The following is a 22,863-nucleotide window of genomic DNA, read 5'->3' on the forward strand; positions in this document are numbered from 1 at the left end:
TGTTTTCATCAGTAAAAGAGTAGGTAAAATTTAATAGAAATCATTTTTAGGATGTTTTTCTTACACTTAAATTAAGATGAAAGAAATCATGGCATTTTTTGTGATATAGTACATGTGTAATATATCATATATGTGTATATAGCCTCAAAACACTCCTCATTTTTTGGGGTTTAGAGTGATAGTTAATCACACTTCTTCACACCAGCTGTCTAACTTTGTTACTTTTTCTATGAATAGTATTGAGACTATGTCTACCCTTGTCCTTTTGATCCAGTAAATTAATCAAGGGGAAAAAAGTCAAATGAATATTTTGACTGAATTGCTTGACTAGGTAATGTGTCATTTTGGTCCAAATGAATAATCCAAACCACTGTATGGAAGTGGCTTCTTGCTTTTTCCACAAAAGTAAAATGTCTAGTATTCAAATTATTTTTCAGTATTACAGTTGGCATGTTGGTTGTGGCTACTACTTTTGTAACAATGTAGATAATCCAATTAGCTTTAGGCATTCATTTAAAAAAAGGTATGCTTTATAAAGGTAAGAATGAAAAAGACTGTGAAAAATTTTAGCAGAAAAATATTTAGAAAGTTCCTTCCTTGCAATTACTAATATTTACTTCAGTTTCCTTTAGGTCAGATCAGACTCTGGGAGGCTAAAGTTGAAGAGGTTGACAGATCCTGTGATTCAGATGAAGATTATGAAGCCAGTGGGCGAAGTCTTTTATCCACACATTACACTATTGTGATCCACCCCAAAGACCAAGGTCCGACTTACCTTCTGATTGGATCCAAGCATGAAAAGGTATGTAAGGTCTAATTGGTTGATTTAGAATGATTTAGACTAATATGATTAAGTATTGGTAATAATTTTCAAATGACCGTTAAGTACAATCAAAGATTTACGTATAGATTTGTTGGACATAGTACTTTTTTTTTTTTTTTTTTTTTTTTTTTTTTTTTGTGGTATGCGGGCCTCCCCCATGAAAAGGTATGTAAGGTCTAATTGGTTGATTTAGAATGATTTAGACTAATATGATTAAGTATTGGTAATAATTTTCAAATGACCGTTAAGTACAATCAAAGATTTACGTATAGATTTGTTGGACATAGTATTTTTTATTTTTTTTTATTTTTTTTTTTTTTTGTGGTATGCGGGCCTCCCCCTGCTGTGGCCTCTCCACCAGGGAAGCCCCATAGTATTTTTAAAATAATTTTATTTCTGATATTTTTCTTTTTTCTTTTTTTTTTGCGGTACGCGGGCCTCTCACTGTTGTGGCCTCTCCCGTTGTGGAGCACAGGCTCCGGACGCGCAGGCTCAGCAGCCATGGCTCACGGGCCCAGCCGCTCCGCGGCATGTGGGATCCTCCCGAACCGGGACACGAACCCGTGTCCCCTGCATCGGCAGGCGGACTCTCAACCACTGCGCCACCAGGGAAGCCCTCTGATATATTTCAAACACAAAAAATATAAGAGACACCCTTTTTTACTTAACAGATGTTAGATTTCATGGCATTTTTTTATCAGTGTGAAATTAGTAAACATCTAAGTGTTCAACAATAGGAAATTGATTAAATAATGTCCATATGATAAAATATCCTGCAGCCTTATATCTTTTTTATATTAAAAATAATTATAGGGGCTTCCCTGGTGGCGCAGTGGTTGCGCGTCCGCCTGCCGATGTAGGGGAACCGGGTTCGCGCCCCGGTATGGGAGGATCCCACATGCCGCGGAGCGGCTGGGCCCGTGAGCCATGGCCGCTGAGCCTGCGCGTCTGGAGCCTGTGCTCCGCAACGGGAGAGGCCACAACAGGGGAAGGCCCGCATACCACAAAAAATAAAAAATAAAAATAAAAATAATTATAATTTCTGAATTTTACTAATATAGTATAAGCACGTCCTTAATATAATCTCAACTATGTGAAAATATAATGTACATATATATTTTAATAGAAAGAAAAAAGTCCAGTATATTTGGGGAGCAGAAAAATGGGTTCTTTTCTTTTCTTTCTTTCTTCCTTACATATAAAAAGTTATACATAATCAATGTATACAACTTGATGCTTTGGAAATAATTATGTGCTCATGAAACCATCACTGCAGTCTATGGCATAAACCTATCCATCACATCCAAAAGTTTCCTCTCAACCTCTTTTTTAATTATTATTTTTGTGTGTGTGTGATAAGAACTACATAAGATCTTCCCTCTTAGTAAATTTTAAAGTATGTAATACAATATTGTTAACTATAGGCACCATGCTGTATGATAGATCTCTAGGACTTATTCATCTTTTTTTTTCTTTTTTATTCCCAGGATTTATTCATCTTGTATAACCACAACTTTGTACCCTTTGACTACTACCACCCTGTTTTCCCTTCCCCCTAGCCTCTGACAACCACCATTCCCTCTCTGCTTCTATGAGTTTGACTATTAGATCCATCATATAAGTGGTATTATATGGTATTTGTCTTTCTGTGTCTGGTTTGTTAGCAGGCAACAAACCTGGTTGCTAAGAAACCAGACACAGCAATGTCCTCCAGATTCATCTATGTTGTCACAAATGGCAGGATTTCCTCCTTTTTAAGGCTGAAAATACTGTATGTATATACCATATTTTCTTTACCCATTCATCCATCGATGGACACTTAGGTTGCTTCCATGTCTTTGCTATTGTAAATAGTGGTGTGATGAACATGGGGGTGCATATATCTTTTTGAGTTACTATTTTATATAATATATATAAAAGTGTGAGGTGATAACTCATTGTGGTTTTCAGTTGCATTTCCCTGATGATTAGTGATGTTGAGCTCCTTTTTGTGTACCTGTTCGCCATCTGTGTGTCTTCTTGGGAAAAATGTTTTTCAGATCCTCTGCCCATTTTTTAATTGGATTGTTTGTCTTTTTGCTATTGAGTTGTATGAGTTTTTTATGTATTTTAGATATTAACCCCTTATCACAAATATGATTTGAAATATTTTCTCCCACTCAGTAGGTTATCTTTTCATTTTGTTGATGGTTTCCTTTGCTGTGCAGAAGCTTTTTAGTTTGATGTAATTCCACATGTCTATTTTTGCTTCTGTTGCCTGTGCTTTTGGTGCCATACCCAAGAAATCATTGCCAAGGCCACTGTCCAGAAGCTTTTTCTCAATGTTTTCTTCTAGGAGTTTTATGGTTTCAGGTCTGATGTTTAAGTCTTTATTCCATTTTGAATTGACTTTGTGTACTGTGTGATATCAGGGTCCAATTTCATTTTTTTTATATAAATTTATTTTATTTACTTATTTTTGGCTGTGTTGGGTCTTCATTGCTGCGCACAGGCTTTCTCTAGTTGTGGCAAGCAGGGGCTACTCTTTGTTGCGGTGCATGGCCTTCTCGTTGTGGTGGCTTCTCTTGTTGAGGAGCATGGGCTCTAGGGTGCATGGGATTCAGTAGTTGCAGCACGCGGGCTCAGTAGTTGTGGCTTGCAGACTCTAGAGTGCAGGCTCAGTAGTTGTGGCATGCAAGCTTAGTTGCTCTGCAGCATGTGGGATCTTCCGGGACCAGGGCTTGAACCTGTGTCCCCTGCATTGGCAGGCAGATTCTAAACCACTGCACCACCAGGGAAGCCGTCCAGTTTCATTGTTTTGCATATGGATATCCAGTTTTCCCAACACCATTAATTGAAGAGACAATCCTTTGCCCACTGTATTCTTGGCAACCTTGTGAAAAATCAGTTGACCATATATGCATGGTTTTATTTCTGGACTCTCTATTCTGTCCCATTGGCCTAATGAAGCAGTCATTAGGCCCATTGATGGACCTAATGTCTGTTTTTATGCCAGTACCATACTATTTTGATTACTGTAGCTTTGTAATATATTTTGAATTAGGAAGTATGATCCCTCCAGCTTTGTTCTTCTTGCTCAAAATTGCTTTGGTTATTTGGGGTCTGTTGTTGTTCCATGTGAATTTTAGGAGTGTTTTTTCTATTCCTGTTAAAAAAAAATTGGGATTTTGATAGGGATTACTTTGAATCTATGGGTTGCTTTGGGTAGTATGGACATTTTAATAATATTAATTCTTCCAATCTATGACTGGATGTCTTTCCATTTATTTGCGTCTGCTTTAGTTTCTTTCATTAGTGCTTTATTGTTTTTGGTGTCCAAATCTTTCACCTCCTTGGTTAAGTTTATTCCTAAGTACTTTATTCTTTCTTTTTTGCTATTGTTTTGGGATTGTTTTCTTAATTTCCTCTTCGGATAATTCATTGTTAGTGTATACAAACACAACCAATTTTTAAAAATTAATTAGTTCATTTATTTTACTTATTTTTTGGCTGTGTTGGGTCTTCATCGCTGTATGTGGGCTTTCTCTAGTTGTGGCGAGTGGGGGCTACTCTTCCTTGCAGTACGCGGGCTTCTCCTTGTGGTGGCTTCTCTTGTTGCGGAGCACGGGCTCTAGGTGCACGGGCTTTAGTAGTTGTGGCATGTGGGCTCAGTAGTTGTGGCACACAGGCTTAGTTGCTCTGTGGCATATGGGATCTTCCCGGACCAGGGCTCGAACCCATGTCCCCTGCATTGGCAGGCAGATTCTTAACCACTGTACCACCAGGGAAGTCCCCACAACTGATTTTTGTATGATGATTTTGTATCCTGCAACTTTATTAAATGTATTAGTTCTAACAGTGTTTTTATGGAATCTTTAGGGTTTTCAACAAATAAGATAGTGTCATCTGCAAACAGAGATAATTTTACTTCTACTTTTCCGATTTGGATGCCTTTTATTTCTTTTTCTTGCTCTGTTGCTCTGGCTAGGACTTCCAGTGGTATGGTGAATAGAAGTGGCAAGAGTGGGCATCCTTGCCTTGTTCCAAATCTTACAGGACAAGCTTTCAGTTTTTCACCATTGAGTATGATATTAGCTGTGGGCTTTTCTTATAAGGCCTTTATTGTGTTGAGGTATGTTCCTTCTGGGTATTATTTCCTTCTTTAAATTTTCTGGATTTCCTAGGTATTTTATATGTTCTATTTGTATGTACTAGGAGTCAGATTTTAAATTTGATAGAATTTGTTGTATTTCTTAAAAGAATATTAATTGGTTGTATTTATTCTAGTCTCTTAATGTCACGTTACTTTCTTAATTTTCTTATGCTTTTCTAAATGTGAACAATGGGGAAAAGGTACTATGAGCACAATTCAAATAAGCTGGCTTCAGAACTCTTAAAGTGGCTTTTAGTTATTATTTAAAAATTAAGAGTGTTTTTTTTTTCCATTGTCAAAGTTTTCTACTGTTTATGCAAGTTGTGTTTTTCCTTAAGTCATCAAAAACTGTGTCTTGGTTAACATCTCTATTAATATGTTTTGATTTTTAAGGATACTTGGCTTTATCACCTGACTGTTGCAGCTGGAAGTAACAATGTAAATGTTGGATCTGAATTTGAACAACTCGTTTGCAAATTGCTAAATATAGAAGGGGAACCTTGTAAGTTTATAACGTACAAGGCTTTATGGTTTATGAAATGGGCCCTAACTCCCTTAGCCTAATAGTTTTCACTTTGCGGGTTCCTGTTTCCCTGAGATGTACCCATCTTCTCATAGGCTTTGCTTGTCACGGGCCAGGATTCTCATTGTGGTTCTTCGGCTCCAAGGACACCGTCATTCCTTGACATGTCCATATCCTGTCACACCTCTCTGCCTTTGCTCACATTACTCCCTCTGCCTGGAACACCCTTCTTCCTTCACATTCCCCACCAACTTGATGAAATCCTACCTACCTTAGGAGCTCCCACAGCCAACCCATCCCAACTCAGCATCTGGCTCATAAAAGGTGCCTAATAAATGTTAAAATTATATCCCAATGCACTTTACCATTTAAAACTTTTATAGCATTTGTTGCTTTGCACTGAAGATTTTTTTATGGCTAAGGTTTCCCCATTGAGAGCCTAGATTCTAAGCTCTGCTTTACTTAATAATAGAGATCACATTTTATTTGCAGTGTCTAGCATAGGAATTTAATAAATGTTGATTTTAGGAATGACTTCAAGTTCCTCTTTATCTTTCTGTCTCCTTCTGCTCTGGCTTCTCCTCTCTGTATCTTCCCCCAGCTCCCTCTCGTGTACAGTCATCTCCCCACCTAAGTCACCAATCTTTAGCACATTTAAGCAACATGACAATGTCCTGGTAGAATTGTTTTGGCCTAGAATATTTGTACCAAACTCTTCTACCTTTAACTTATCCAAAACAGAAATAGGAGAATCCCAATGGCCTGGAAACTGAAATAAAATAATGTTATCAGAGGTTTTTCATGACTTTTATATCTTAAATTGTGAGCCAAGACAGAATGAGGTAATTTCTAAAGGGCTGATTTAATGTTAGGCCAAAATAAGTGATTCTTTCTGTTTCCTGTTCTTATTTCATTCTGTATTTAGCCTCTCAGATATGGAGACACCCTACTTTGTGTCACAGCAAAGAAGGACTCATTTCTCCTTTGACAACACTACCTTCGGAAGCTCTACAGACAGAAGCAATTAAATTATTTAAGGTAAGATTTTATATGGAGTTATATATTGTTAAAAAATTTAATAGGAAAAAATAAAACTTCAGATTATAAAGTTTCACTCTTTTCAAGAAAATTCAAAATGTGATGATGATTAAGGAAATCTACTGAAATAAAATTAGGTGGATTTAATATGCTTTCTGAGTGAGGATTTGAGATTTACTGCAGTAAACTATCTATGGTTTGGGCCATGTGAAACACTTAATATCAGAAGAATCATTTCCTCTTCAACCTCTCAAATGGAGAGATTCCTGACATCACTTGTACCTCAGTGTTGGGAGAGGGTCAATATCCTTCTTCTTCTCCAGTGCTACTCTCAAATTCTTATTACTCAACCTCTATTAGAAATCCATGGTGACTTGAAGCTTACCATTCAACTATATCACTCTTAATCCTCCACCCCCATCATCTCTGTCATCAGTCACCTTCTGGTAACTCCTCAAATTTCATTAAGGATTTTGGCTCCCAACTCACATCTTTCTCTCTGCCTCAAATCTTGCCATTACCCTGAATTACTTTACTATCACTTCACTCACTAATACCATGGCCTTAAGATTCCTGACCTTCTCAATGTCAGTAAGCTTCCTCTCTACCCTGCTTCACCTTCCAATTCTCCATGTCCACACCCTGACCTCAACATTCCTCATAAGTACACCACTTCTAAAAGCTTAAATTCTAATGTGTCTTTCATTAACCATAATCTCTTAGCCCATGAACTCTCTTATTTTCTTTCTTCCATTTCTTATCCTCACTAAGACATTTTTTTGAGCCATTTATTTTCTTTGAGATCAAGAGAGAGCACGATAACTGCCTCTTAGCTTTTCTTCCTTCTTTATCTAGTCTGGATGACTTTCATTAATACTCATAGTTCCTTGGGACCTGTAGTTCCATGCATTCTTCAGCTGAACCCCAACCAAGATCAATCCTGCTGTCTTGCCTGCTTCCAGGCAGTATGTATATTAATCACATACATACTGCTAGAGAGCATCAAACAGCCATATGGACTGGAGCCAATGTAAATCTGTGGTCTTCATTCCTTAGGGTCAACTGTCTCTCCTTTTGCTTGTCTTTGGTCACATCCCCTCAAATTCCCTACTCAATAATGCTCCTCACAACAAACTTACCTTCTAGTTCATTGGGAAAATTAGAGGGCATCAGAAATGATCACCTCGAATCTCTCTTCTCAACAGACATTCTTTCATCTATTTTTTCCTCCATTACTCCAGTCTCAGAATATAATGTACCTTCTTTGGATTCATGTCTTGACTCTGCACTAGGACCTTGGTACTTCATTTTCCCATAGTCTCTTAAAGTCTCAATTTTTGTCTCTCTTTTGGCTTTTTCTTGTCTACATTCCACCCATCTCAAAAAATTATATATTTACTAGATAATACTAAGGAATTGTTGTTAATTTGGGAAGGGGATAATGATGACATGATGGTTATGGGAAAAAAATCTTTATCAGTTGGAGAGCCCTACTGAAGTATTGGTAAAATAACATGATATACATTAGAATACTACAGAAAAAAAGTGGATGCAGGGGTTGAACAAAACAAGTGTGGCAAAATGCTTGTTGACAGTTGTTGACACGAGGTGATGGGTACATTATACTGTTCTCTCCACTTTTGTTCATGTTTTAAAATTACCATAATGGAATGTTTTTAAAAATCCACCTGTAGAATACATAAATACCCAAAGCAAGAAAGACTTTATACAAATACATTTGAAAATCTGGATGAAGTGATCAACTTTATAACAAAATGTAAATGGCAAGAACCAATTACACAGGTGAATGAAAATTTAAACAGGGGAATTTACCAAACTTTACAAGTGTGGTTAATTTCAATGCTGTTTAAACTGTCCCAAAGCATAGGAAAGAAGGAAATTTTGCAAAAATTTTTTCTTTTACTTTTTTGGGGGTAAATCTCAAACATATATAAGAGTAGAGAGAATATTATGAAGTATAAGATACTCATCATCCAGCTCCACAGTTGTCAACATATGACCAATTTTGTTTTATTCTCCCCAACCCCACTGCTCCCCAAGATTGGATTATTTTGAAGCAATTCTCAGTCATCATGTCACCAGATTCTTTTTGTGAAGTATTTTTGTGAAGCATTACTTTGATACCAAACCCCAGAAAATATTGTAGAAAACAGAGCATTTCATACAAAACCTAATAAAACCTAATAAAGTATTAGTAAACAGAATCCAACATCATACTAAAAGAATACTCATCATGACTAAGAGGGATTTGTTCCAGGAAATCAAGGATGGCTAAATATTAGGATGTCTATTAATATTATTTATTATTAAGTCAACAGGCATCTCTATAGGTGGTGAAAAGGCATTCATAAAATACTGATAGATATTTCCTTAACATGATAAAATATTTCTGCTTAGTAAAAACAAATGTCATGCTTTATGGGGAAATGCTTTAAACATTTTCATTAAAGTGAAGAACAAGACAATGATACTCCCATTAATATTTTAAAAACTTCTTATTAAAGCATAATCTGTATAGAGTGTATACCCATTATTATTAATATTATTATCATTTAGCATTCTATTAGTGATACTAACCAATTGCAATTAGGCAATGAAAACAAATTAGAAGGGAACAAATTGGAAATGCAAATATTTACAGATTATATAATTGTATACCTGGGGAAAAAAACTTAAAAAACTACTACAGGGCTTCCCTGGTGGCGCAGTGGTTGAGAATCTGCCTGCCAGTGCAGGGGACACGGGTTCGAGTCCTGGTCTGGGAAGATCCCACATGCCACGGAGCAACTGGGCCCGTGAGCCACAACTACTGAGCCTGCGCGTCTGGAGTCTGTGCTCCGCAGCAAGAGAGGCCACGACAGTGAGAGGCCCGCACACCGTGATGAAGAGTGGCCCCCGCTCGCCACAACTAGAGAAAGCCCACGCACAGAAACGAAGACCCAACACAGCCATAAATAAATAAAAAAATTAAAAAAAAAAATTAAAAAAAAAAAAAAAAACTACTACAAACAAAAAAGATAATTCAATCAGATAGTGAGGTACAAAATTAATAAGCAGAATCAAAACTTTTTACACATACAAACAACAACCAGTTAGAAGATAAAAGGAAGAACTTCTGCTTTTTGGCTGTGATGGAGCAACAGGAACTGGATTTACCCTACCAATGGTTTTCAGACTGTTGAATAACAGGCTGTGCAGGACAGTGATCCTCAGGAAAACAAATAAAGTAAGCTTTACAATCGTTGCAGCTTAATATCTTGGAGAGAGTTTCATGACCACAGTGCATGGAGGGACACCCAAATAGTGCTTGGCAGTCTTCCTGAGTTACCAAGACAGAGTTCAGAATTTGAGGAGGCCAAGATGGTTAGAATTCACAAAACTGAGAGGAGTGAGCAGAAGAGAGTGGGAAAATGCTCCACAGATTCACAGAGGGTTCCTTTCGAGTTTTTAGCTGAGAACTGATAATCATATGTGCGTGAGGAAACTACCTGAGGCTAGGGAAAGAACTGCCAGAAAAGAATAGGCAAAAAAAAAAAATTCCTGGAGCTTACACATAGCTGAAAATAGTTTGTATTCCTATCATCGAGAATGGAAAGACCTCCTAATGCACTAAGCATCAAGTAGAGTACTCAAGATAGAAGTCACATTGATTTTTAATAAACTAACCTCAGAAATGGCATACCATCATTTTTGCCATATTCTACTGGTCACACAGACTAACTCTAGTACAGTATGGAAGGGGATTGCCTCAGATATTGTCTGAATATCAAGAGATGGAGATCATTGGGGGCCATCTTAGAGACTAGCAGCCATACTTCATATATTCAAGAAGGTAGAGGAAAGCATAAGCATTTTAAGAAGAGTAATGGAAGATATTTAAAAGATCCAAATTGAACTTTCAGAGATGAAAAATGTAGTGGCTAAAATGAAAAAAATACACTGGATGAGATTAACAACAGGTAATATAATGCAGTAGGCAAGACTAGTGAACTTAAAGACATAGCAAGAAAAATTATCCAAAATGAAACACAGTGTTAAAAAAAAACTGAAAAAATTGAATAGAGTACAGTGAGCAATGGTATATTTTCAAGCAGCCTAACATATATGGAATTGGAGTTCTACGAAAGGAAGGAGGGCAACAGAAAAATATTCAAGGAAATAATGGCTTAAATTTTCTCTTCCCAAATTTAATGAAAACTATAAAACTCTCAAATTTAAGAAGCTTAGTGAATCTCAAACAGAAGAAATGTAACAAAAACTACTCTAATACACATCATAATCAATTGCTTTAGACAAGTTATAAAGAGGGTGGTGGTTTGGGAGGAATAACATAACACATAGAGAACATAGATAAGAATGACAGCAGACTTCTCATTGAAAACTATACAAGTCATAAGATAGTGGAGTAACATCTTTAAAGTACTGCAAGGAAAAAATATCTATCAACCTAGAATTCTATATCCAGTGAAAATATTTTTCAAAAACAAAGGTGACATAAAGGCTTTTTCAGATATATAAAACCTGAAAGAATTACTCCCCAGAAGACCAATACTACAAGAAATGTTTAGTGATGTCCTTTAGGCAGTCAGAAAATAATGCCAGATGGAAATCTGGATTTATGCAGAGGAATGAAGAGCACTAGAAATGGCAAATATGTGGGTAAATATGTAAGAATTTTTCCTTATTATTTCAATCTCTCTTAAAGATAACTGAGCGTTTAAATGAAAGATAATAACATTGTATTGTATTATATGTAGAAATAAAATATATGACAATAATAGCACAAAGACTGAGAGAGGGGAAATGTAAGTATACTGTTATAAGGTTCTTATACTACAAGAAGTGGTATAATATTCCTTAAAGGTAGACTGTGATAAGATTAAAATATCTGCTAAAACCCTAAAGCAACCACTTAATAAAAGTCAGAGGTTTAGCTGATAAGCCAATAAAGGACATAAAACAGAATCATAAAATATACTCTAGTAATTTTTTAAAAGGCCGAAAAAGAGGAAAACCAAAAAGAACATATGAGACAAATATAAAACAAATAGCAAGAAAGAAGATTTATTCCTGATCATACTAATAATTACACTAAATTTAAATGGTCTAAACACTCCAATTACAAGGTTGAGATTGTCAGATTGTATAAAAAAGCAAGATCCAACTATATGCTGTCACAAGCAGTACTTCTTTTGTTTTCTGACATTTGTTGTAAGAAAAAAAGACTGACATTTTAAAATAGCCTGCTCAAAAGAAACTGATTTCACTCTCAGAACTTCATTTTACTCCCAAATATCAATGTCATTAATAAGCCCAATATATTTAATTCATTGAAACAAATATATATATATTACAAATTTATTTAATACATTATTACAATAATTTGGGGTTCAATTAGCATGCAAATATTTTTAAGAATTCATAGATAGAACACTTTATGAGTATTAAAGTTGCTTCCCCTGCCTTTAGGCAATCCATCCTAAACTTTCTCAGGCAAGAGTACCTACTCCTCTAGTCAGGAACAAAACAAATTTTCACAGTTTTATTACAATGAACTGTTAAAATGAAGAATGATAAGTATTAATATACTACTTTGGAAAATGTCTAGGAAAGATTATGCTATAACCTTTTCCTAGTAACCTACTCCAAAATTTAATCTCTTTGGGGGAAAAAAGTATTTATTTGCATTCATTTTAAGTTATTTATTCTACTATTTCCCAAAATATTTTCCTCAGTAAACTAGTTTTTAAAGATGCCAATTGGTATTACTAGAAAAAATAAAGATGGGAAGGGATTGTAGTCAAATAAGTTTAGAAATTCTGTGCTGTGTAGGGAATACAAAGATAAATAAGAAAGAGTCCTTGTCTTTATGAAGTTTAAAGTCTGGTAGACCAGAGGCTATTACTGTTCCATATGCCCTTAAAATGAATGCATATTCTGCTCTGAGGTGGAGTATTCTACAAATGAGTTCAAGTTGGTTGATAGTGTTACTCAGGTTTTCTAAATCCATACTGATTTTTCTGCCTACTTGTTCTCTCAAATATTGACAGGGGATATTGAAATTTCTAACTTTAATTGTGAACTTTGTTTCTCCTTATAGTTCTATATGTTGTTGCACCATGTATTTTGAAGCTATGTTATTAAAGCATTTAGGATTGTTATGTCCTCTAGATGAACTGACCCCTTTATCATTATAAAATGACCCTCTTTATCTCTGGCAGAATTCCTTGCCCTGAAATCTACTCTGTCTGATATTAATGTAGCCACTCCGGATTTCTTTCGATTCGTGTTATCACAATATATTCTTTTCCATCCTTTTAAACAAAAGCTATTGCTAAGAAGAGAATCAATATTTCATGCAGAATAAATCTAATCATTTATCACCCTGAGTATATCTATTTTTTCCATTTAATTCAGACCTGCCAACTTTTTATAAATGCAGCAGTTGACTCTCCTGCAATTGATTACCACATATCTCTAGCCCAGAGTGCTTTGCAAATCTGTCTGACACATCCTGAGCTACAGAATGAAATTTGCTGTCAGCTCATTAAACAGACAAGACGGAGACAGCCACAGAATCAACCAGGACCATTGCAGGTATCTGTTGATACATATACATGAAATTTTAAATGATGTTGTTTTCCTGATTGTAAGAATAATACATATTCAATACAGACATTTGGAAAATTACAAAAAGTATGAAATGGAAAAAGAGCTATTAATATTTTTATGTATATCCTTTCAGTTTCTATATTTATATATAAATATATACGTGTATATCTTTATGCACTCACAGTTTTTCACATTACTAGAGTTACAGTGTGCATACTACTTTTTAAAAACTATAGAACATAATCATTTCCCCTATAGCCTTCAACAGTCTACAAAACATTAATACTAGTTGCATTAATATCAATTACTATACATTTAGGTTTTTCCAATTATTTTTCCTATAATAAATACCACTATATTAGACATCTTTGAATCTAAATTTTGTGTGCAATCCAGTGAATTTCATTGAGTCCACTTCTAGAATTTTCCTATATCTTCAACAATGTTCAGTGTAATTCTTCTTTTAATTTCTTTCCAGGTAAAAAGTAGTATTTCACTATTGATTTTGGATGCATTTCCTTAATTATTAGTGCAGCTGAATTTATTTTCAGGGGGTTTTGGTCACTTGTGTTTACTCTTCAATGAATACCTCTTTTAATCTTTACTTACTGACTCCCTGTCAACTACAGGATAAAATAGAAATTTCTTACCCTAGTCTGCAAGACTCTCAGGGATGGATCCAGGTTTTGTGGGACTTGAAGCTTATGCAGTGAATACTCTCCAAGAAAAAGAGTACAAAATACATTACTTTTACACATTTTAAAGGAACGTATGACCATGTCATATGACTATGACAGCTCATCGGGCCTGTCCCAGGGACTTGGAGGGGACCTGTGCATGAGAGGGGTTCTGAAGCTTAAGCTTTATGTGAATCAGGGGCCCTTCATAGTCTGGCTCCAGTGGCCTCCTCTTTCTCCACTTCATTTTATACTTCCTGCCTCCAGTGTACAGTGAATGAATAAACTCTCCCCATTCTTCAAACACACCCTGCCTTTGCATTATCCTTCACCTTGCACCTGGAATTGTAACTGTTACCTGGATCCCTCTGCTTTCTTCCTACCTGTGACTTCACCGTCCAGCCCAAGCAACATCTCTCCCATATATTCCTTCCTGACTTCCGCAACAGTAAGTCATTCCCTCCATTGGTTATACTTAAAAAATATTATTACAATGTATTAGCGATGTTATATTATAAATTACTGTTTCAATATATAATGTCTTCTCTTGGACTGTAGGTTCTTCAAGGGCAGGGCCTTTCCCCCTTCTCCTTTTTTATACGACATTTAAAAAATTATTGAAATTATACTTGCTTAATTAAAAAAATTAAGATAGAAAATAGAATATAGCCCAGAGCAAGAGAAGAATAAAAATCATATACAATTATATTACCTAGACATACCTCTGTTAATATTTTTGTATTTACCCCTTATTTAGGTATGTATCTATGTATGGGTAGATTGGTTTTGCTTTTTGTATAAATAATTTTTTTACTATTTTTCAATCTGCCCTTTCTCAGTGCCATTACTTATATTTCAATGAATGAGTTAATACATAAATGAACAAAAAGCAACAATTTCCCTAATCTTTGGGTGTGATATCAAAAAGGACTACCATATCATGTCTTCTGGCACCTCAGTTGTAGACAACAATATATACAACTAGATGGATTATGGTTCTGACCCAATATGAAGCTTTTATGTTTTTATGTATTATAAATGCTCTAAGCAGATAATGTATATATGGAAAAAGCAAAAACACTGTGGGGTCAAGTAAGACTGTCATCATCCCTTTGCTCTCACAGCCTCAGTCAGTCACACTCGCCCTGACTTGGATCTGTGACGACCACATGGTGTCTGACCTGTGATGCTTCTCTTTGCACAGGGCTGGCAACTCTTAGCGCTCTGTGTTGGGCTCTTCCTTCCCCATCACCCTTTCCTGTGGCTCCTCAGGCTCCACCTAAAGAGGAATGCAGATTCCAGGTATGCAGAATTCTAGCCAGCTAAACCATTTATGTGGTCTCTGAGTGTCTACAATAAATCAAAGGTATTTAGTAACCTGGCAGGTACATTTGTGGAAGAATGTGTGAAACAAATGTTGATACAGGAAGCCTTTGGTTATCATTTATGTGGAGCTGGGAAAATATTTCCTTTGTTATGTTAAATCTCTTATGGAAGATTACAGTAAAATCTTAAAAAACTGACAAAGAATATTTTAAGTGAAAAGTCTATGTACATTTCAAGTATGAATGTCTTATCATTAGTGGGTGTTCATTTAATAAAAGCAACTATTTTGTTTCCTTATTTTTCCTATTACTATTTTCTTCACATTGAATTCTTTTATGTAGAAGACTTCTCTGATGGTCTTCCTACCTTTTATAATTGTATGTATTTGAATTACTTCAGAATTTTTACTCCTTTGAAAAAGACTCATAAAATTCAGCTGTCAGCGTGGCTTCCTTACAGTGAGACCCAGGGCACCCAGCCAAGGGTTATCAGGATCATTTTGTCCAAGAGGTTCATATTAGGTTGTTTAAATAGACTCTTGGATTCAAACAAACAAACAAATGATGAATCAAAAAACAACTTGGAAGCAGTAGGAAAATATACTCCAGCTCATAATGTATTTTGGAGACTCTGTCATCAAGGTCATGTGATTTCAATTGCAGTCACTGAGGACCCCCTACCCCCGCCAGACAAAGGTGACATTTTAAAATCTACCTAGAAGGCACTGGAATAAAAATATATTTAGAGATGTTATCAACCTGCTTTTATAAACAGAATAAAAATTTATATAACAAATGAGGGCAAATAAGATCTCTATCCAGCTTTTACTGGATTTATTTACTCCAGCGGTTTTGTTTAACATTTAACATTTTTAAAGAAGTGCATGTTTTGCAAAAAAGGAAAATATATTTTTGTTTGAAGATATTTTCTTACCTTGCTTAGCAGGAATGGCATTAACCTCTATGTTCTTCAAAAGACCACTCTCCTCATCATGCACTTCTTAAGTTATCCTGCACTAGTCTTTATACAGTTATTTTCTTTATATTTGTTAATATAATCATTGTATATTGACCATAAAATGTCTGGTAATTTTAAATTTATTTTGTGACTATAATAATACAATAACAATGAAGATTGTTTTGTGGGGAAGTCTGGTTTAGTCAGTGGCAAAAGTAAAGACACTAGAATTTGAAAAAAGTGACAGTTAATACCACTCAAAAAGAAAAATTACTGTCAACATTAGCATAATACATTGTAATATTGTACACCAGGGAAAGCTTTCTTAATGGTTTCATATATATAAAAGGTTGTCTTAATTAAATTTGTTCTTAGGCTTTATCTTAAGTTTTGTATTATAGGACAGAATTTGGAAAATATGCCATTTACTGCCAGCGATGTGTAGAAAGAACGCAACAGAATGGAGATCGAGAAGCAAGACCCTCAAGAATGGAAATTCTTTCCACCCTTCTTCGAAACCCGTATCATCATTCTTTGCCCTTCAGTATCCCCGTACACTTCATGAATGGGATATATCAGGTAGATTAGACTTGCTACCCAATGAAAAAACATGCTTAGTCTAGAATTCTAAGTGCACTCTGTGGAATTGGGAAGTGAGACTGTCTCCCTATTTCTGTCAGCTCCTGGCAGCGATAAATATGCAAATGTATTAGACCTTCTGTCAGGACAGCTGAGTTGTGAAACAGTTTTGCTAAAAAGGATTCACACTAAAAAAATCCATAATTGAACCAAATAAGGGAGGAGTTTCACTACCATTATAATTCTGATGGAGAAAAACAAAAAGGTTGAGGGCTTTTCCCCACCTGGGTACCGGCTAGGTGAGGAAATAATTACTAACGTGTGGGACGTGTACAGGTTTAGTCTCTTTAAAGTCTCCAGATCTCAGGAATTATCTGGGAAAACTGTCCAAGCCCTCCCAACTCAGATCTAAATGCTTGCTTATTAACTCAAGCAAACATGTTCCAAAGCTAGCAATTAGTCTTTGTAGCTCTAAGCCTTTTATCACGGAATTCAGATACTTAACTGCATATTAAAGAAACAAAAATTAAATGTGTTTATTTTTTTTCCTTTGCTTAAAGATTACATATTGTACTGTAGTTCTTGGTTTGCTTCTAATGGGCAGGCATAATATCTCTGCAAGATGTTTACAGCTGTCAAATGATCTATTTTGAATTCATGTCTGTTGGCTGAAGCCAAGATTTCTGAATTCTTACATCAAGCTAATGACTAAGATGACATTAAATTTCTCCAGCGGAGCTTTGGAAAAAAAGTTAAAACACCTAGATAAATATATGTTATCATTAATCATGCATCAAGAATGCCCTGTTTCCCCCCTGAAATCTAAGTTTGAAATGTGTGTACCTTTTTTATTAAGAGAACGACTTTGTTATTTCTGTTTAGGTAGTTGGATTTGATGCATCCACCACAGTGGAAGAATTTTTGAATACTTTGAACCAGGATACAGGGATGAGGAGGCCAGCACAGTCTGGATTTGCATTGTTCACAGATGATCCTTCTGGCAGGGATTTAGAGCATTGTCTTCAAGGAAACATCAAGGTAAAACCAACTCCTTTTAAGGAGGCAGACCCAGAAAACAGCAAAGAAGCTACTCTGCTGTTTGCAAAAAGTTTAGCTCAAGAATTTTCCAAAAATTTAAGCAATCTAATTTTCATAATAAAAAAAAATATTGCAGGGCTTTGTTGAAGCCGTAGAATTCTTAATACAATCTGCACACACACATACTCCATGTTAAAGAGAGGAAGGGGATTAATAATAGTAATAATACCCTAAATATTAGGGTTAAAAGAGTGGAGGTGTGGAAGGTCTAATAAAATGGCTTTCCATTTTATTCATTCACTCAGCAATATTCACGGAACATTTATTGTGTCCCAGGAGCTGGTCCAGATCCTGTGGGTAATATAAAGAAGGTCAAGAAATTGTCCCTGCACACAGTGAACTTCTAATTTGCTTAGGAAAGAGTAGCCTTATACACTGATAACCTTAAATCTGAAAGTGCTAAATATATTAAGAGCAAGGTGAACATATTTTACAAAGGGAGAGATTAAGTTCAGATTGGAAATTAGGGAAGAGCTCAACTGGTCTTTGAGGGATTGGTAGAATATGGACCTGTGGAAATAAAGAAGAGATTGCAGACATAAGGAAAATCATGAGCAAAGACAGAGAATTGGAAGATTCTTTAAAAATGTTTTCTAGGGCTTCCCTGATGGCGCAGTGGTTGCGCGTCCGCCTGCCGATGCAGGGGAACCGGGTTCGCGCCCCGGTCCGGGAGGATCCCACATGCCGCGGAGCGGCTGGGCCCGTGAGCCATGGCCGCTGAGCCTGCGCGTCCGGAGCCTGTGCTCCGCAACGGGAGAGGCCACAACAGTGCGCGTCCGGAGCCTGTGCTCCGCGACGGGAGAGGCCGCAGCAGAGAGAGGCCCGCCTACCACAAAAAAAAAAAAAAAAAAAAAAAAAAAAATGTTTTCTAGGTCATAGTAAAATAACTGTAATAAAGTTTCCATCTAGCAATGGCAACAATTAAAAATATAGAATATAGAACCATAAGGAACCTTAGAGAAATAACCCACTTATTTTGCAAATGAGGAAACTGAAGCCCAGAGTGAAAAATGATTTATGGCAAATCAAACAGCTAGAACCAGGTCTGGACCCTCTTAGTTGATGTGGTCCTTGATCGCTCTTGGGGATAAGTACCTTGTTATGGAGTAAAGGTATTTTTATGATTTGGAGATTAGAGAATTGGGGCAAAGCAAGGGACACACCCATGAGTTTAGAACATATGAAATATCAGTTCTTTCATCGAACTCCCAAAAGCCCAGCTCCACTTGCAAAACGATCTGTTGGGTCTCCATGGGGTTCCACAGACTATGTTAAAGCTCATACTTAGTTCCTTAGGAGTACTGGTCAGAAGATAGGATTTCCACCTCACTCCACCCCACCCCTGCCTTATTTCTTCAGCTGTATTTTGAGACATCTAGATAAATGAATGTCTTTTTCTTCTCAGCTCCAAGTATATCCTGTTTAGATCAACAATTCCAAATGTAAATTTTTGAGACAGACATTCCTTGAGCACTGTTAATAATTAGTCAAGAAGATAAACTAGTATTTTTGGTTGACTTGAGCTGAGTAAATATTAGGGGCTTTGGTGAATAACTGCTTACCCCATAATTCTGAAAACTGTTATTTATAATTCTCAAATGACCAGTTTAAAAAAAATTTATTTGGTTCCTGAAGAATATTTGTTCTTTCCCAATCAAAAAATCTTAACATTATATTTCAGATTTCTTTGGTATAACTTCAGTTATTCCAATCTTTATAAACTCAGAAGGTGGGAAGTTGCTTCTTCAGTGACTAAATCATGAAAAAATTCCTGGAATCTTCTTGTTTCCAGTCTCATGCAGTCCTTCATTAAGATTCCTTTTTGAGTAAAAAATTCATGGCCATAGTCCAAAGTTAATGTGTGTCCAAAAGGATAAGAGGACCAAAGAGTGATTTATAATTAAATTCTAAACTCAGAGCTGCAGAAACTTAAAACAGAAAGCATCAGTCCATTTGGTTTGATCACATTAATTGAAAATTTTCAGTCTATAGACATGCTTGTCTTCAAAAAATACCCAATGTGAAAAATATTATGAATCTCCATTTTCCACTTCCCTTCTAGATTTGTGACATTATCTCTAAATGGGAACAGGCTTCCAAAGAACAGCAGCCTGGGAAATGGGAAGGTACGAGAACTGTTCGTCTCACTTATAAAAACAGGTGTGTAATGCCATCACCAAGTACCAAAGTGGGAGTATACATCTATGTTCAAATCATGCACCTACAATTTAGTTTCCTATTGAATAGCCTTAAAAGTTATATTCATTTATATGTTTTCTTATAAACGGTAACTGTTTCTGTAGGAAGAGGAAGAAACTGTCACATAAATTTTTTTCTCTAATTCTAGTTTGTTAATGTCATGAATAATTATATTTTATAAAAATATGCACTTGGACAAAGGTTAGAAGAAAACTATAGGAAAATATAGCTGCTCTCTTCGGGTAGCTGATACAATTTTTCACTTTCAAAATTTCCTTTAACACTATTATTACATTTTTTCATAAGACTGAATACTCAAATACCCTACTGCAGATCTGTAGTGAGAAGTATTTGTTTACCCAAGTCTTTCAGAAGTGATATATTCATATCCATTCATTCTTATTCTTTCATATTCTCTCTTCCTCTGTATTTATTGAGCTTCAACTATAAGCCTGGCACTTAGCTAGATGCTCTGTATAAAATGATAATAAAAACAGACACAATCCCTGATCTTTTGGAATTTACAGGCTAGTGAGGAAGATGGTTGCTAATTTTACAATGACTCTAATGAGTATATAATAACATATTAAGTTCTCTGAAAGAAAAGAGCATGGTTCTGTGAGAGCACATGACAAGAATCCTGACCTAGCCTGGAGACTTCGGGAGGCTTCTTTAAGGAAATGATGCTTATGCCCACGTCAGAAGGGCGCTGAGAGTGGAAATGGATGGAAAAGGATGTTTAAAGCCTGTATAAGGAGGCTGCGCAGTGTTTCAGGAACTGGGAAAAAGCTGGTAGGGCTGGAGCACTCACTTTCTCAACTGATACAATTTTAAAAGACTTTGGCAAATGATCAGAAACCAGGTTTTCTTTCTTTCTTTCTTTTTAAAATATCTTCTTTTCTTCCACGTATTAGTAGAAAGTGGTATTTAATAAAGAGTGTTCACTGACCAGGTCATATTAACTGTACAAAAACAGCAAAAAAACTAAAAAAAAGTATTTTCTTGTTTTATTTGAGTCTTATATCCCATAAAATAAGGAATCTAAAATATCAGACCAAGAGCCTGGTAGAATTATTGGTGAAGTTTTGACTTCTTTCAGAAGGCTACTTTTGGAATATGTTCATAGATCTGAAATTGGGATATGAGAAGTAAGGGTACTATGTAACATAAAGAATGTAACAGCCTTTGATCCAGTTCAGGATCTCTTTTTCTGATACTTTATCCCACAGAAATACCCACATAAGTGGGCAAGAATATTCCAGTATTCTTTATAACAGTGAAAAATAAGTGTTGTAGGGGGTACTTAAGTTTATCAATAGGGGAACAGTTAAATAAATATTGTGCATTCATATTGTGGATTCCTCTTACACACTCAGACACTAAAGGGTCACCACTGTTTGAACAGACTCCTTTGATCGGAATAAATGGTGGTTTTGAGCCACTAGAGCTTCTCTGTTCAGGGGTTCATGAGCTGAGGTGATTCTCAGGAGTTCTGGGTAACGAGAAGGTAACCGTCAAGCTTTGGTATCTAAGGTTTTAAAATCTCATATTCGTAGAGATAAGCAGGATTACTTAGATACTAGAAATCTAATAGGCTGTACTCCCAGAGGAACCTGTCTCCACTGATGGCAGTCTTCATCTGTGGCCCTTTGGTGACTGGCAAGAACAGCAGCTGAAAGACGTGGACCTTCCAGATGATTGTTTTAGTTTTGTGATTGCTGGAGCAGTGGTTCTCAAAGTGTGGGCCCTGGATCTGCAGCTTCAGTATCACATGGAAACACGTTGAAATGCAAATTATTTGGCCCCATGTCAGACCTACTGAGTCAGAATATCTGGGGATAAGGCCCAGGAGTCTGTTTTAACAGCTTTCCAGGTGATTCTTACTCATGCTAAGTTTTGAGAAGCACTGATCCAGAGGTCCGTGTGGCTGCCTGTGTCTTTTGTGGAAGGAAGCCAGCTCCTGGACCTGACCTGCCATATATCTTTATGTAGAAGAGGTTCAGGAATTCTCATTTGGTTTTGTTGGCACTAAGTGGAATTATGTCCATGTCTAAGACTATTCCTAACACTGTGTAGCTTATGAATGCTGAATACATACTGATTTTGACTGTGATGGCCACAGTTGGAACCAAAATTAAATGGATGAAGTGGAGAAAAGTGGTCTGAAAGACATAAGAATACTGTACCAAGTCTAGCAAACACCACCAGGGAGGACAAAGACAGTCATGAATAACACAATGCCTTGTTAACAACAACAACAAAGCTTTATGACAATATCTTTGACATCAGAGAAAAAGCAACTCGATCATAACGTTTAATTTTTAACAGAAGTCTGAAATGGCTGGATAGCCACAGCTATGAGAAAATACTGTTTCTAAATGTGGTCGTGATTTGCACATGTGTAAAATAGCTTAGACAATGAGCCCTAATTTCCAGTGACACAGTTAGGAGGGGAGCTGGCTGTGACCTATCATGCAGCTGAGGACTTGATTCTTCATCTGTCAGGCAGCACTGTAATAAGCAAAACTAAAGCACCAGCTCTCTTTATCATGGAATTTTTGCTTATATTTAGTAAGTTATGGAATTTTAATTATTTAGATTTAGGGGTTAAGGATCTAATTAATAGGTTTTGAACTTGTTCTCTTAGAAAACCATTTGGTAACTAACGTTTAAATTCTATTCGTATTTAAGCCACTTATTTAATTTGGTTTCTTACTGTCTATTTGAAATTGCAAAATCAAAGCATGTTTTTAACAAAACAAAACTGGAAAGGGTCTTTCTCTACAGAGAACAACTCTTCCTTCTCCCCTCTTTGAAACGAAAGATTATTTTCAATAATTCTTTGTTATTGTTTTCTGGAACATAGTTTAACATTTCC

The 22,863-nt window shown here is 36.1% G+C and overlaps 1 protein-coding gene across 8 annotated transcripts in view; it reads left to right on the forward strand.

Annotated features, from left to right (window-relative positions):
- The window catches only part of PLEKHH2 (pleckstrin homology, MyTH4 and FERM domain containing H2), a 106,329-nt gene that overhangs the window by 68,338 nt on the left and 15,128 nt on the right, over window positions 1–22,863 (forward strand). For 7 of the 8 annotated variants that reach the window (XM_024118780.2, XM_024118783.3, XM_024118784.2 and 4 more), the window contains 8 exons: window positions 623–802; window positions 5,349–5,457; window positions 6,404–6,516; window positions 12,955–13,134; window positions 15,031–15,128; window positions 16,511–16,688; window positions 17,571–17,726; window positions 19,849–19,946. In XM_024118780.2, coding sequence (XP_023974548.1) covers window positions 623–802; window positions 5,349–5,457; window positions 6,404–6,516; window positions 12,955–13,134; window positions 15,031–15,128; window positions 16,511–16,688; window positions 17,571–17,726; window positions 19,849–19,946 — 1,112 coding nt within the window. The remainder of the gene's footprint in view (window positions 1–622; window positions 803–5,348; window positions 5,458–6,403; window positions 6,517–12,954; window positions 13,135–15,030; window positions 15,129–16,510; window positions 16,689–17,570; window positions 17,727–19,848; window positions 19,947–22,863) is intronic. The other variant, XM_055089157.1, reaches the window with a different exon arrangement.

Source organism: Physeter macrocephalus, chromosome 12 (assembly GCF_002837175.3).
Source record: "Physeter macrocephalus isolate SW-GA chromosome 12, ASM283717v5, whole genome shotgun sequence".
NCBI classification, from domain to species: domain Eukaryota; kingdom Metazoa; phylum Chordata; class Mammalia; order Artiodactyla; family Physeteridae; genus Physeter; species Physeter macrocephalus.